Below are 13,770 nucleotides of genomic sequence, written 5' to 3'. Positions count from 1 at the left end.
CAATATATATTTTCCTGTTTCGAGAAATTTACGGAGAAATTGAGGGATCATTGCAAGTAAGATTACTGATGCTTTCCTTCTAAACATCTTTGCTAACTCTAGTTGAAATAATACTTGCTTGCTAAAATAGTGCATTTCAGTAACAAAAAGGATATTTTCAGCAAACATGATTAGAAATTGTGATTTCAAAATACTACAAAGTATAACATTGGGATGACATATTGTAGAATAGTAAATAATTTAATTTTGGTTGTAACGCGCCTTGGATAGAACATTTGTTTATACACTGTAACATGTGTTGCCTATGTCATCATGACTGATGTAAAAATGCAACGATCAGCTTGAAGTTACGACAACTTTGTATAATTAATGGCTTGCATTATTATTGTGAAAATTGTCCATTGTTTTACAATTACTAGGAAATTAAATTATAAAGAATATATTTAATAGCTAATGAAAACTCTAAGTGAAACTTTGTATAACCTGGTTCGGATCAATTTACGCCTTTTTAAGCGCTTCATAGTTTATTAAGGAATGTTCATAAGTTTTGTATGAATTATTGGTGTGTAAATCACACAGACTTGTCACGTAGGCGTATTTCATGTGTGTGTGTGTGTGTGTGTGTGTGTGTGTGTGTGTGTCGATATATCGAAATGTCGAGTTGAAGGTGACAGCAAGTGTTTTTTCTACTTTTCATGTAGAAGTTTTTGAATAAATTCTGCTTCATATGAATACAAAAATAGGTCTGCTAAAAAGGAGGAGCAATTGGTTCACTTTTAAACTTAACGAAGTTTCTTTTTAAATTACTTAGATACAGGTACATGTATAACAATGCCAAGCTTTGGTTTAAATCATCTCGTGGAAAAAATATTCCCTAACGGAGTATGTTATCGCCATACATGTAAGGGCAGTAGGAATCTTATAATCAATTCATTATATATGTAGTTTGTACAGAACATTTGTACACATTTCATATATGAAGTCTATTACACTAACAGAAGCGAAACGAATCTACTCAAGAATCTTGGCATTTGCGTCCAAGGTTGTAATTTCATAAAGAATACTTTTGAAATTTAAAATATTTCAATATACAGCAAATGGATAGGAGAGAAAAGTGAATTTAAGCTAAAAAATCCTAAGAGTCATATAACTGACGTTTATCGAAAATAAGGAAAGTGTATTTCATATGTACACAGTGTACAATACGAGGGTCGGAGTTTGAAATAATATATTCGAATGTTTGACGATATGCATTGTAGTTATTACTTTTATCTTTGAATTTCAGGAGTCTTCACAGAGTCAAGGTCCATCGTTGTTTAAGTGATTTGGTAGAAAACCCAAACACACAATGTCAAGAACACCAGATGAATTTAAGGCTAAAGTCGACAGTACAATACATCAAGTAAAGTTCCTACTCGTTCTTTCAGTTGTTTTTATTAGTATTTAAATGGCCTTTAAATCTTAAATTTAATGTAGAACTGAAGTGAATCTTGTATCGGATTTTATTATTTTTTTATTATCTAGATTTTAATGCTTCGGTATACAAATTGGACAATTTAATTGCATTTCAGTATAGTATCAATATAATGATTCTGTGGTATATTAATGAATAAAAAAGTTTCTTCTATTTGAAGGTTTTTGACCATGTGTCTTGGATCCCTGGTATGACAATTGCTGTTGTGAAAAAATCACAAATTTTGTTCATGAAAGGATATGGAAAAACAGCAATACATTCGGAAACTCCTGTTACCGAGCACACGCTGTTTCTACTCGCTTCTATTTCCAATTCTTTTGCATCAACACTACTTCTAAAGCAAATGGAAAACCAAAATCCTCCGTAAATATTTTGATACATTGTAACAGCTTGAATTCCTCCAAAAATAAAGTTAAAAGATTCAACGATTAACTATGTGTATGTTTAAAATGAGAAGAAAAAGTAAGAAAATGACTTTGAAACCTCATGTTAACAAATCTAAAAGTAAAATAAATTAAACAAAATGCAGTAATAGTTTAAGCACCATTTATAAACATCATTTTTTTGTAGGCTGGACCTCTCCACTAAAGTCAGAGACATGATGGAGGTTGATTTTGTCTTCTTTGATGAAGAACGAACTCAAAATGCTAACTTAGTGGACGTTCTAGCACACAGGATAGGAAGCCCTGAACATAACTTTTTACGACTAGATTCTTCCTTAACTAGGGCAGATTTACCTAAGTAAGAAAAAGAACATTATTCTCTTAGGGTTTGATATTTTGAATGCAACAAGCGCAAGGAAGCCAACATGATTTTTATGTAAAACTTCTAAAACGTCTAAACCTTTACATAGGCATGCAGAGCTTTTTACATGCAATCCTTTATTGTATTTTAAGACACATTGATGTAGAAAATCCCAAAAATGTTTGATCATAATTTTAAGAGAAGTTAATTATTTTTACCTTTAGTAGAAATATATGTTTTAAGTTAAGGGATTGTCGGGGAAGAAGTTTGATATCAGATTACCTGTATATGTTTATGCATAACAGTATAGATTATGTATTATCAAATACATACTTTATAATTTGTATGAAATGTATTGAGATAATGAACAGTATTCAAGCTCAAAAGCCCATCAAACAATACAAATTTTGGATCAGAGCAAACACGGACCTCCAAATATCCAAGGGGGGGATCAGGTGCCATGGAGGAGTGAGTATCCCCTGCCGACCGGTCACACCCGCCGTGTGTTCCTTGTCATGATCGGAAAATGAGGGAAAAACCCGTGGACAATTCAGTGTTTAAATAATGGCCTAACTATTAGTATGAAAAACGTCAGTCAGTATTTGATTTAATGATAAATTGTATTTGCTGATAAAGTCATTGAATCAACCATAGAAATTACGAAATGACGACCTAAAACGAGTCTGCTGATATTCTTGTTTCATCAACTTGTTCGTCAATAACGTACCCCGGTTTATAAATTGTTCATACGTAGAACAAGCTCTTGCGTATCGAATGAACTGAGAAATATAAACCTCGTATGCAGGTGAGGAAGGTATATTGCTGCATAAGTAAGGGAAGTTGACGATTGGAAAGTTTAAGTCATCACGTTTATCATAAACGTCTTTTTCTAGTAAAATATCCTAATATGAAGCAGATGTGTAAGACTCAGTGATATATTTCAGGCTCACCGGGATATATCATATCGACATAAGAATGGAAATACCCCGTAGTTATATCTAGATGTCGAGTTGAAGGTGACAGCAAGTGTTTTCTTCTTTTCATGTAAAAGTTTCTGAACTAACGCTACTTCATATGAATACAAAAAATAGGTCTGCTCATAAGGGGGCGCAATTGGTACCCATGGGAATTCCAATAGATTGTTGGAAGACCTGGTCTCCAAAAACCACATATATAATGTCAGTCAGAAGCTCAAGCATCTTTTCAATATCAAATTCAGGCGCCCGTTTTACAAAAGAACTCACGACTAAGACCAAAAAACTGTAGTTGCTTGTAAAATCTTGCAAAATAAATAATTTTGTTTTAAAATTTTATTCATAAATATATATTCCAAAATTCTCTTTCAAAAGATCAAAACGATTTCCAAATTGATTTTATAATAATAGTTATTTACAAAATTATATTTTTGTCTTAGTCGTAAGTTCTTTCGTAAAACGAGGCCCTGAGTACTTATGTGTACAATCAGAATGTTTTTTTTTTTTTTACCAAAAAAAAAAAAAAAAAAAAAAAAAAAAAAAAAAAAAATTTCAAATGACCAATGACAAGGTAAGTAAATTGATGAGTTACATTTTTACTGAAAAAGCAACTGCCAATGATATCAACATGGGTGGACTTTAATTTATCGTGGGGAATTGTTGAATATAAAGTTGAAAAGTCGTAAGTTTTTTATGTTGTTGATTTTTTTTTTTTTTAAATTTTGTGATTTCAAATGTTCCAAAAGTTCCTTGGAATTGTTAAGTATACACATATGATTTACACCACTTCTCGAATATATTGTTGCACAGTACTCCTGAAGTTTCTCCTTCAATACTGTTAATATTTTAGTGAGGAGTAAATAAAGAGCCTTGGTAGAACATTTACTGGAACCCGCTATATATCTTTTTTGTAAGGATTTTAATGAAGTTTAGGAATCCATTATAGATATGGTAATTCGAATTCTTGTTAGTTGTTGGAAATATTATAAAATATTCAAAACTGACATATGGTTTTGAATAAATTCCTGCTTATAAAGGGAGGTATAAATTGGATTACCACTTGTTGAATTAAATCCCAGTTCTTCTAAAATACAATTTAAACAAGCATTCTGAGAGTATTGCATTAGCAATACTAGTCCCCTACCGGCAAGTGTAATCTGGTTCCCGTTAAGAATTGAAAATGCCATAATTCCGTCAAAAATTAATAAAGCGGGACGAAATGCAAACTTGATCTATAACTAATCAAATTAAAGCTACATACCAAAAATCACCTCAATATCTACAAGCGTTTAGAAGAAAATTGCGGAAAACCCTTAAAAATTGAAAAGGCTGTAATTCCGTCAAAACTCAATGAAGCGGAACGAAATGCAAACTTGATCTGTAACTCATCAAGATACACTCACATACCAAAAATCAGCTCAATATCTGCAAGCGTTTAGGAAAAAAGTGTGGAAAACCAAGTGGGACAGACTGACAGACAGACAGAGGGACAGACAGACAGACAGACAGACGGACGGACAGACGGACGGACAGACTCAGAGGAAACCTATAGTCCCCTCCGGTTTCACCGGTAGGGGACTAATAATGAGCCATACAAACACAGACAATGTTGTTACCTGCTTTGTCAGCAGGGACCAGTATATACTGATCGTGTAATCTATTCAACTCTTTTTTTACTTCTGAATTATTAAACACAGAAGGATAGCTGGTTTTCATTTTGCCCCTCAATCCTTTGATGCGAAATTTTAGCAAACATTCGATACATTTAATCCATTCTGACAACATTTCAAGGTCATGTCTGGCCCATCCCCTGGCGTAATCTTCCGCAGAATCCATGATAATTTTGAAATTTTGACGCCAGTTAAAAGATCGGAATTCCCCAAATTTTGGCCCTTTTAAAATTAATGATTTAAGGTCTTCATTATTTACTATATTTGCAGCACAAGTTATTACGTTTCAAGTAGGACTATAGTTGTAGAGTGGAGAAGAACATGAACAGGAAGGAGGATTATCTATCAGATGTTCAATATCCAGGCTCTGTAAAGTTTTCTTGTAATTTAAATGTTTGGAACGTTTGGAAGCAATAGTCGATGTATATATGTAGGAAATACAAGGTGTAGTCTTCAGCTTGAAATATATGGTGGAATACAAGACTGGAACTTTTTGTGATTAAGAATATTACTTAATATATTAATCGCGTCAATTCGTTTGTTGGCATGTTAGAGTTTAGGGAAAAAACGGGTTGTTTTATCTGTATTTTCTTCTGTTAAACGTGGCAGTTTAAAAAGCAGATTATTTGCAATATCCATAACCACAGATCCAAGCCTGTATTCTGATGCTGAGGAATCAAAAATGGACTTTTATTTAGGTTTCAACCATTTATTATTTTGAAGAGATTTTTAAGAATGTCGCTTACTCGAGGTTTTATTTGACAGAATATATAGGTCTCAAATAAAAAAAAAATCATATCTATATCAAAAATCAATGTTTTACTATTTAATAAAATATTGTAGCATTGAATTTAGATTAATGGTAATGAAGTGAAATTTGAACTAAATTTTCCATTTTTTCCGAAATAATTTTCTTCAAACATGGGTTTCTTTAATATTTATGTCAGTTCTTTTCGAAAATAGTGTCTTTTTTAAACCTCGCGCATTTATTCAAATAATTGGAAAACTTGGACATAATGATGCATTACAGTATATATTTTGCATAATCAGATCCAATAATCTAGAAAATGCGTACATTTCGAATTAATTTAACAATTAAATTTAAGAAAGTAAGAAATTAAGTGAATGCATTTTTAATATATAAGAATGACGCATACTCAGTTGACACTTTGAAAATCCATGACACACATCTGACATTCGTGATATATTTAAATATCATTATTTGCCGTTGTGAGAAAGATTTTGTCTGCCTAGTCGAATAAATATTTATTTTCATCAAGAGTAAAATGAAATCCTGGGGATACGTGTATTATCGTTCAGTTTAAAACATTGCCCTTTACAAAACCTTTGAATCAGAGGATGCCTTACTCATTACATTGTAATCCAATTTTTAATTTATCTTGGAAGATGTGGTTTTACTCTCCTTTAATTGGCACTGATATTAAATAACACTTTTCTTTATATAGCACTCAAATGCAGTGTTTACTCAAGTCAGTCATTTCAGCGTAAAATAAATAACAGTTATTTGCAATTGTGCAACGTAGAAAATCCACCTCTGAGATAATAAATAAAAATCTCAATGTAGAAGTGGTTTTCTCAATTCTTTCTGATGTTTGATGCATGGATTTAAAAATATCGTCTTAAATATTTACCATTAGATGAAATTCTGTCAAAAATTTGTCATTTTCAGTGGGAATTTTTGGGGTCATGTTTGAATCGGGGACGGACATTCATTTCAAAATCTTTGTTTATTGTCAGCCTAACATTATAAAAACTTGTGTTAAAGAGAAAAGACGCATTATACATTGATAAAACTTGTGTGAAAGTATGGAATTTTTATTAACATTAGGCTTACTCAAAATATAAAAAGGATTGAAAAGTTCAATATCTTTCCCATATCAAGCGAGAGTTACCTGAGTGACCTTTGTTGAACCCACTTGTAGAAAAAATTATTTTAAACAGTCACGTGAGTTCTACCTAGTAAACGTCCCTCAAAAGTGCTAACCTAAAACAGTCACATTTTATATCGTTCGCCAAAGTCGAACTGCTTTAGAGATGTTTGTCTGTATTTGGTTTATGAAAAACGGGAGGTAAATAGAGATTTGTGTCGTTTAAAATGTCATCAAACAAAAAAATGTCAATCATTTTTTAACATTAATGAAAAACGATGGTACTGGTATTGAAAGCCATAATATTACGCAGTTATAAATAACTACAATAAATTATATGAATGATGCACATATATTTGACATCAGGATAATCTATTAAAGCTTCAAAGCTTGCTTCCAATGGGTTTCTTAAAAATACACATGGGAAAAAATATTAATCAATATCATTCGCCAAACGCGCCCGTCGATGATCCACCACCAGGTTGTTCAAGTGCCAATTTAAATGCCCCCCTCCCCATCTAAATAGACGAAACTCAAATAGGTTAGGTGCGACTTTTCCAGATTTGGGGTACAAATAGACATTTAAAAATCTCCAATTGCTTAAAATCCATGCTGATTAAGGTGATGTTTAACGAGATTGTAAATTAGAAATATCCAAAAGTGTTTCACTATTACCAACATAGAAGGATTTGGTAATATATTCTGTATTAAAACGGCACTTTCTTAAGTGCACTTGTCCTTTAAGCCTTCAGTAGTACTCTTTTCTCTGCCGGACTAAAACTGATGTAACGCGGTAGCCTATCTGTAGGGCTATTGTTTCGTGATTAGAAGGGTCCAGATTCCATTTTCCCTCCCTTAATATAAGCTCAACTTAGCTGAAAGATGAGTACGTCCGTCGGTCCATCTGTATACTTTTCACATTTTCAACTTCTTCTTAAGTACCAGTGCGTCAATTTTAACCAAGTTTGCCGTTAAATATCCCTATGTGAAGGAAATTCATTTCTTCAAATGAAGATCAATGTCACTTTTCAAAGGGAGATAATTAATAATAAGTAAATATTTAAAATTGCATTTCTCAAAAATCTACCTCACTAGAACCACTGGTTCAGAAAAATTGAAACATATAAAATCTTCACTATTTGGTGTAGATTTTTTTTTTCTCTCTCAAATCCTGACCCCCAGGGGTACGGTGAGGCAACAATAGGTCATCAACGTTTTACATTGGGCAATATAAGAAAAAAAATCTTTAAAATCATCTACCCAAGAAAAGCAAAGCAATGAATAGTCATATTGATATAAAAGCATCCTGGGGAAGATTCAACTTTATATTCAAATCATTACCCCAGAGCGTAGGGTGGATCAACAATTGGGGATCGAAGTTTTACATGTGAATATATTAACAAAATCTTCTAAAGTCTTCTGAAGAAGAACAATTATGCCATGATTAGTCAGTCATATAAATTCAGAAGTATCCTCTGGTAGTGTAGTTTTTAGTTTATTCAAGTCATGACCCCAGTGGTAGGGTGGGACCACACAGGCCATCAAAAATTTATATAGTAATACAAAGGGAAAAAACTGAAAATCCTTTTCTCAAGAACGACTGGACCAAAAGCTTTAAGATGAATACGAAAGCTTCATTACCTAGTGGGTTTTTTTCATATGTTTAACGCCCCTATCGAGAATTTTTACTCAAATGGACATACCACAACTTGCTAGTTGAGTGCTACAAATTTTAGACCTTTACTCGGTAGATAGGGCCATTGAGAAGTGAGGGATCGTTTTTGTGCCAGCAACAACTGTGACACAGGACATCGGTTTTTGGGGTCTCATATGAAGGATTGGTCTCCACGTCCCGCAATAGCATTCGAACCCGCTTCTAAGGATCAACTCCTTACCCCTCGTCTCTAGAGTGAACTCTCTAACCACTGCACTACGCAGGCGACTTTATAACCTAGTATTAAATAAAGGTTGTTCAAATCATGAAGGTCGGACAAAGAATTGGGTCACAATGGGGAATCAATGTTTTACATAGAAATTGATAGCAAATCTTCAAATATCTTCTTCTCAAGTACAACGGACCCATGATTAAATTGAGCCATAATGCATTTACAGGTAATGCAGATTCAAATTTGATCAAATCATAACTTTCCGGGATAGGGTGAGTGATTAAAGTTTTATATGGAAATACATATGAAAACAATCATTAAAGTCTTCTCAAGACAGCAAAGTCATTATAAGTCATATTGATAAAACATCCTCAGAGCAATCAGAGATTGAACATTCAACTTTGTTAATGCAAGTGAGTTAAGGCTAGGTATAGGCATTTATGTGCAAATAAACTTATTAAAATGCCTAGGGACTATACATATTGCACAGGAAATATTTGGTACTCACGGCATGATATAACCAGTACTTATATGACATCATTGTTCTTTACAACACAAGATAATAAAGGACATCAACAAAAATACTTCGATAAAACAGGGTAAATATACTGTCCGGTATAAGTTTCCTCAAATTCAGATCAAAAGAGAAAATGCCTAGGTTTATGCAGCAGTTTTATTAATTCATAGAATATTCTTCTTAACATTATACAATTTTTATATAAAATTAAATAGGATAATCCCTTGCGCCGAAGATGTTTTGTTGATGTGTTTTATTCCTTCCAGTGGGTAAGAACAATAACGTCATAATATGACGTCATTATGTGTACTGAAATTAACATATCGTGGGTACTAAGTATGTATAAGAAAATGAATAAAAAACTTTTTCTTAATAATAAATATACTTATTATGCCTTTTAAATAGCTCATTTGCATAGAAACGCCTATACTTAGCCTTAACTCACTTGCGTAAATCATTACCCCAGGGGTAAGGTTGGTCCACATAGGGGTATCAACGTTTTCATAAGAATATATGGGAATTATCTTCCAAAATTTTGGTCTGAAGAACAGAAAAGCCATGATTTGTCCTATTAATATGAAATCATTCTTGGGTCGTGTAGATTCAAGTTTATTCAAATCACCACCCAAGGGATTAGGATGGGATCATTTGTGGATTTCTGTAATTAAATTGCTTAGCTGAGCGATGTAGCCCATGGACCTCTTGTTGCAATATACAATGGCACATTAATACATTTAAAACAACGTAGCATATATTGAACAAATATACGAAATATGTTATTCCAAATGTAAATATAAGCGACAAGTAACAAGTGCAATAGTCACCAAGCCCTAATTCTCGACTTTGATAAATAAAAAGTAATGGCATGTATTGAAAGATTGATGCATTGCTCAAGAAGAAATTCAAAGTCTCATTGGGTTTTGAATTCATTATTTATTTTAAAATTCATTAAAACTCACAAACCTTTGAAGTCACAGTTTGTAAATGTATCTGTGATTATGAATTTATTATATCTTTAATATGTTATATTCTATAAAGATAATGTAATTCTTTGAACACAATTATACGCTTTTTTAAAAACATTTAACCATTATTTCAGATAAACAATTCTTTGAGCATACGTGAATTGAACATAAATCCTGTCGGTAATTTGTCAAGCAGCTGTAAAGCTACTTTCACTAAAATTGAGAAATTGTTATCTGCCTTATATATACTTTTTTTCTTAGGCAACTGTTTTGTAAAATGCCTTTTGATTGGATAATGCACTGATGTTATTTAAGTAAAGAGTAAAATCTTTTGCCTGGGACATCATAATAGAGCGACGCCGGTAAATCTCATTTTCGGCCGTTAATTCAGCATTAACGGTCGCAAAAACCAAATTAGATTTTCTTAAAGACTTAGGTCAGTCGAGCCACGACCTTCTGATCACTGAGCGACCCCTTTACGGACTTAGCGTACGTGCTAAGAGGTTATGGATTGATTAACGAAAATCTTTTTCATTAAAAATAGATGAAGGAGGAAATATTCAGTAGATGAAAATGTATAAGAAAATATTTATATGTTTTATTAGGCTTTTTAAAGATATGACACCGATGAAGAAATTTAGAGAATCGTCTGTCTATTCCTGCATGATGTATGGATTTGCAACATACCTGTCAGAGAAACTCGGAAATGGTCAACCATGGGAAGATCTCGTGGCATCGGAGATCTTTGATCCTCTTCAAATGACGTCTTCAACGGTCGTTACAAGACTGCAATCTCTAGACAATGCTGCACAAGGATATTTAGAAAGATCATCATTAGCACCAGTTCCACTTGAATTTATCAGGTAAATATTTGGTGCTTTGGGTTCGCTCGGGGTCCGTTATTTAAAAATGGGGTTCACTGTGCGTTCACTTGGGTCAGCTCTGGGTCCGTTAAAGCGAACCCGGCGTTCGCTTTCACTCAAGCGCGAAGTGGACCCCCTTTTATCCTACCGCCTGTACGTCCTGCTCCTTGTATATTCCAAATATACAGTACAGTCGTTCAAATTATTCTTTGTTGCTTAGTGGCGATAGAAAGCAGGTATACCTGTATAAGTGACAAACGGAGGACGTTATTAAAATTACCAGAATACAATCCTAGATGTATTTGCTTCATATCAAAATTATCACTAAGCGAGAATGGATTCGGCAAGATAAAAATTTGCATTGCAATCTTTTGAGAGGAAAAATTTATGTTTAATTTTTTTTTTATTTACATTAATATTTTTAATACTTGAGTGAACAAGGGTTGCTAAAAATATTTCGGCCAGTTGACAGTAATTTACGGGCAAATATTTGTTTACGTTCAGGAATGTTGTATATATGTGTTTTATTAAATAGCTATGGATTGATGACGAAAACACAAAAATCAGGTACATTTACCTTAAAAATAAATAAATGAATGAAAAAATAAATATACCCATTTCTTTTTTTCATTTCTTTTTTTATTAAATCAATTATTGAATCGTGTTAAAATTAAAAAAAAAAAATAAGTGGCAGTCCAATTGACGAGAAAAAGATTGATTTTTATTTGTTTGTTTGTATGTTATTTAACGTCCCTCTCGAGAATTTTTCACTCATATGGAGACGACACGACTTGCCGGTGGAGTGCTGCAAATTTTGTCCTATACTCGGCACTTACGGCCACTGAGCAGTGAGGGATCTTTTTCGTGTCAACAACTACTGCGACATGGGACATCGGTTTATACGGTCTCATCCGAAGGAGCAGTCTCCACGTCCCACAGTGGGATTAGAACATGCGACGTAAGGATCAACTCCTTACTCCGCGACTTTAGAGCAGAGGCTCTAACCACTGGCCATGCGGGCGACAGAAAGAGATTGAAATGATTTGTTTGTTTGGTACAGTTTTAGTTTGGTGCTCCGACTTTTTTTACCGAAAAGGAAAATTAATACATGCATATGTGCACTGTAATAAATACGCATTAAATTCTTTTACATCGACTTTCTTCATTAGCATGCCCCCATCTCCCCCTATAATAGAATGGATAGTGTTTTAATGACTTTGTAAATGATAATTTCTCCTGTCTAATTTTCTGTAATCACTTACAATGTAATTAAAAGAAGCAAGTATGCCATAATACCTAAGACGGATTAGGAAACACTTTTGTCATGCGTCAGTGATTATACGTATATATACTATGTGCGCTGTGTTCATTTGGGGGAAAAGTTACGTTATCATTGTTTTCCAACGTTTCAGAAATCAGCCATCAAAAATCAGAAAATAGGTGACACTACTTCGGAAAATGTATTATTTTTAAAGTTGGCGCGCGTCGATGTTTGTGTTGGGGTCTAAGCTCACTTCATTGAATAAAATGTCCGTTTTCATTACATTTAACTAAATATATGAAATACAAATTTCCATGTACTACAATCCTAAAAAAAAGTGGGATGGTGCAATATTTGCATATTCAATAGGTCGGGAAACAGTTTTTTTCATATTGTGTTCAGTAAAAGAAAAAGTAACTTCATAAAGTAGGAAGGGTAGGTCCTTTTTACATATATAAAATATCACTTCAAAGAAATAAACGAGCATTCAGATAGTAGATAGTATCCTCTTGAATGATGTATTAAATGGCTATCTTCACTTAATTTATCTTGCGGCTGCTTTTCATTATATATGTAATATCTGTATAGATATATGAATTTAAAAAAAAACCCCTGCAACTTATGCCTTTGGGTAAGGTGGTATTTTTATTAATTTTCTTTGTACTCAAGTTATTTTCCATTATGCCATTGTTTGTCAAGCACGCATTATTCGTCAGAATATAAATTTACAAGATACACTGTATACGTACAGGGTAACCTTGACCGCACACAGTAATTTCGACCGAAGCTCCAACATATTAAAAAAAGCTATAATCGAAAGTATAACTTGCGTCATCTGTAAGGAAAAAAAATCATATTATCCTGTTTAAAAACAAGAAAAGAGTGATTCAAGTATACTGTGTTTGTGTGAATCGACATGATTTCTAATTTAACATGTATGTCAATTTCAGATATTAGTTTTTAAGCATCTTTAAACTGTGTTTTGTAACTATCTAACAAGGATCTGTCATTTTAATCATAATAATAAGGAAACGGATTAGTATAAGTTTTCAAAGTTGTTTCCAAATCCTTTTTGATTTTTATACTACTTGCCTGTATTTTCTGCTTGTTATTTTCAAATAAAATATGGTTTAAACTAAGTATAATGGCAAAATGTTACGGTAGTTTTCAAAATGTGAATAATTTGAAGATATCGAGTGCACGACGCTGATTCACTGAGTTGTCAAGGTATGCTTCAAGTGTGTCTGCACACACAGGCAAATAAACCGAACAGACGAGTTTTCATTGATATGTAGAACTAGTTTCTACTGATACTTTTTGATTTTTTAATACAGTCATGAATTAGTGGTATTACTGAAAATTTATTGCGTCATTTTTCCTTAGTCGAATCAGAAACATACAATTTTCGTTTTTAGAAGTAGGAGGGGGTAGGGTGGGACCAGAGAAGACAATTGAACTTACCTGAAATAAAATCTGATAAGCAAAAAAATAAAGGGGGGGTTAACTCGAAAATCCTATTTCATATTG

General features: G+C 33.0%; 1 protein-coding gene across 1 annotated transcript in view; it reads left to right on the top strand.

Annotated features, from left to right (window-relative positions):
• The first annotated feature begins 1,291 nt into the window (after window positions 1-1,291).
• The window catches only part of LOC133172870 (uncharacterized), a 29,866-nt gene continuing 17,387 nt past the window's right edge, over window positions 1,292-13,770 (top strand). Inside the window, exons 1-4 of the mRNA XM_061307704.1 lie at window positions 1,292-1,402; window positions 1,635-1,837; window positions 2,045-2,215; window positions 10,725-10,982. Coding sequence (XP_061163688.1) covers window positions 1,349-1,402; window positions 1,635-1,837; window positions 2,045-2,215; window positions 10,725-10,982 — 686 coding nt within the window. The 5' untranslated portion in view covers window positions 1,292-1,348. The remainder of the gene's footprint in view (window positions 1,403-1,634; window positions 1,838-2,044; window positions 2,216-10,724; window positions 10,983-13,770) is intronic.

The sequence above is a fragment of the Saccostrea echinata genome, unplaced genomic scaffold, assembly GCF_033153115.1.
Source record: "Saccostrea echinata isolate AGI-Se365-2 ecotype Australia unplaced genomic scaffold, CSIRO_AGI_Sech_v1 ptg000055l, whole genome shotgun sequence".
Taxonomy (NCBI): domain Eukaryota; kingdom Metazoa; phylum Mollusca; class Bivalvia; order Ostreida; family Ostreidae; genus Saccostrea; species Saccostrea echinata.
The sequence above is the reverse complement of the archived record's forward strand: the minus strand, read 5'-3'. Positions and strand labels throughout refer to the sequence as shown.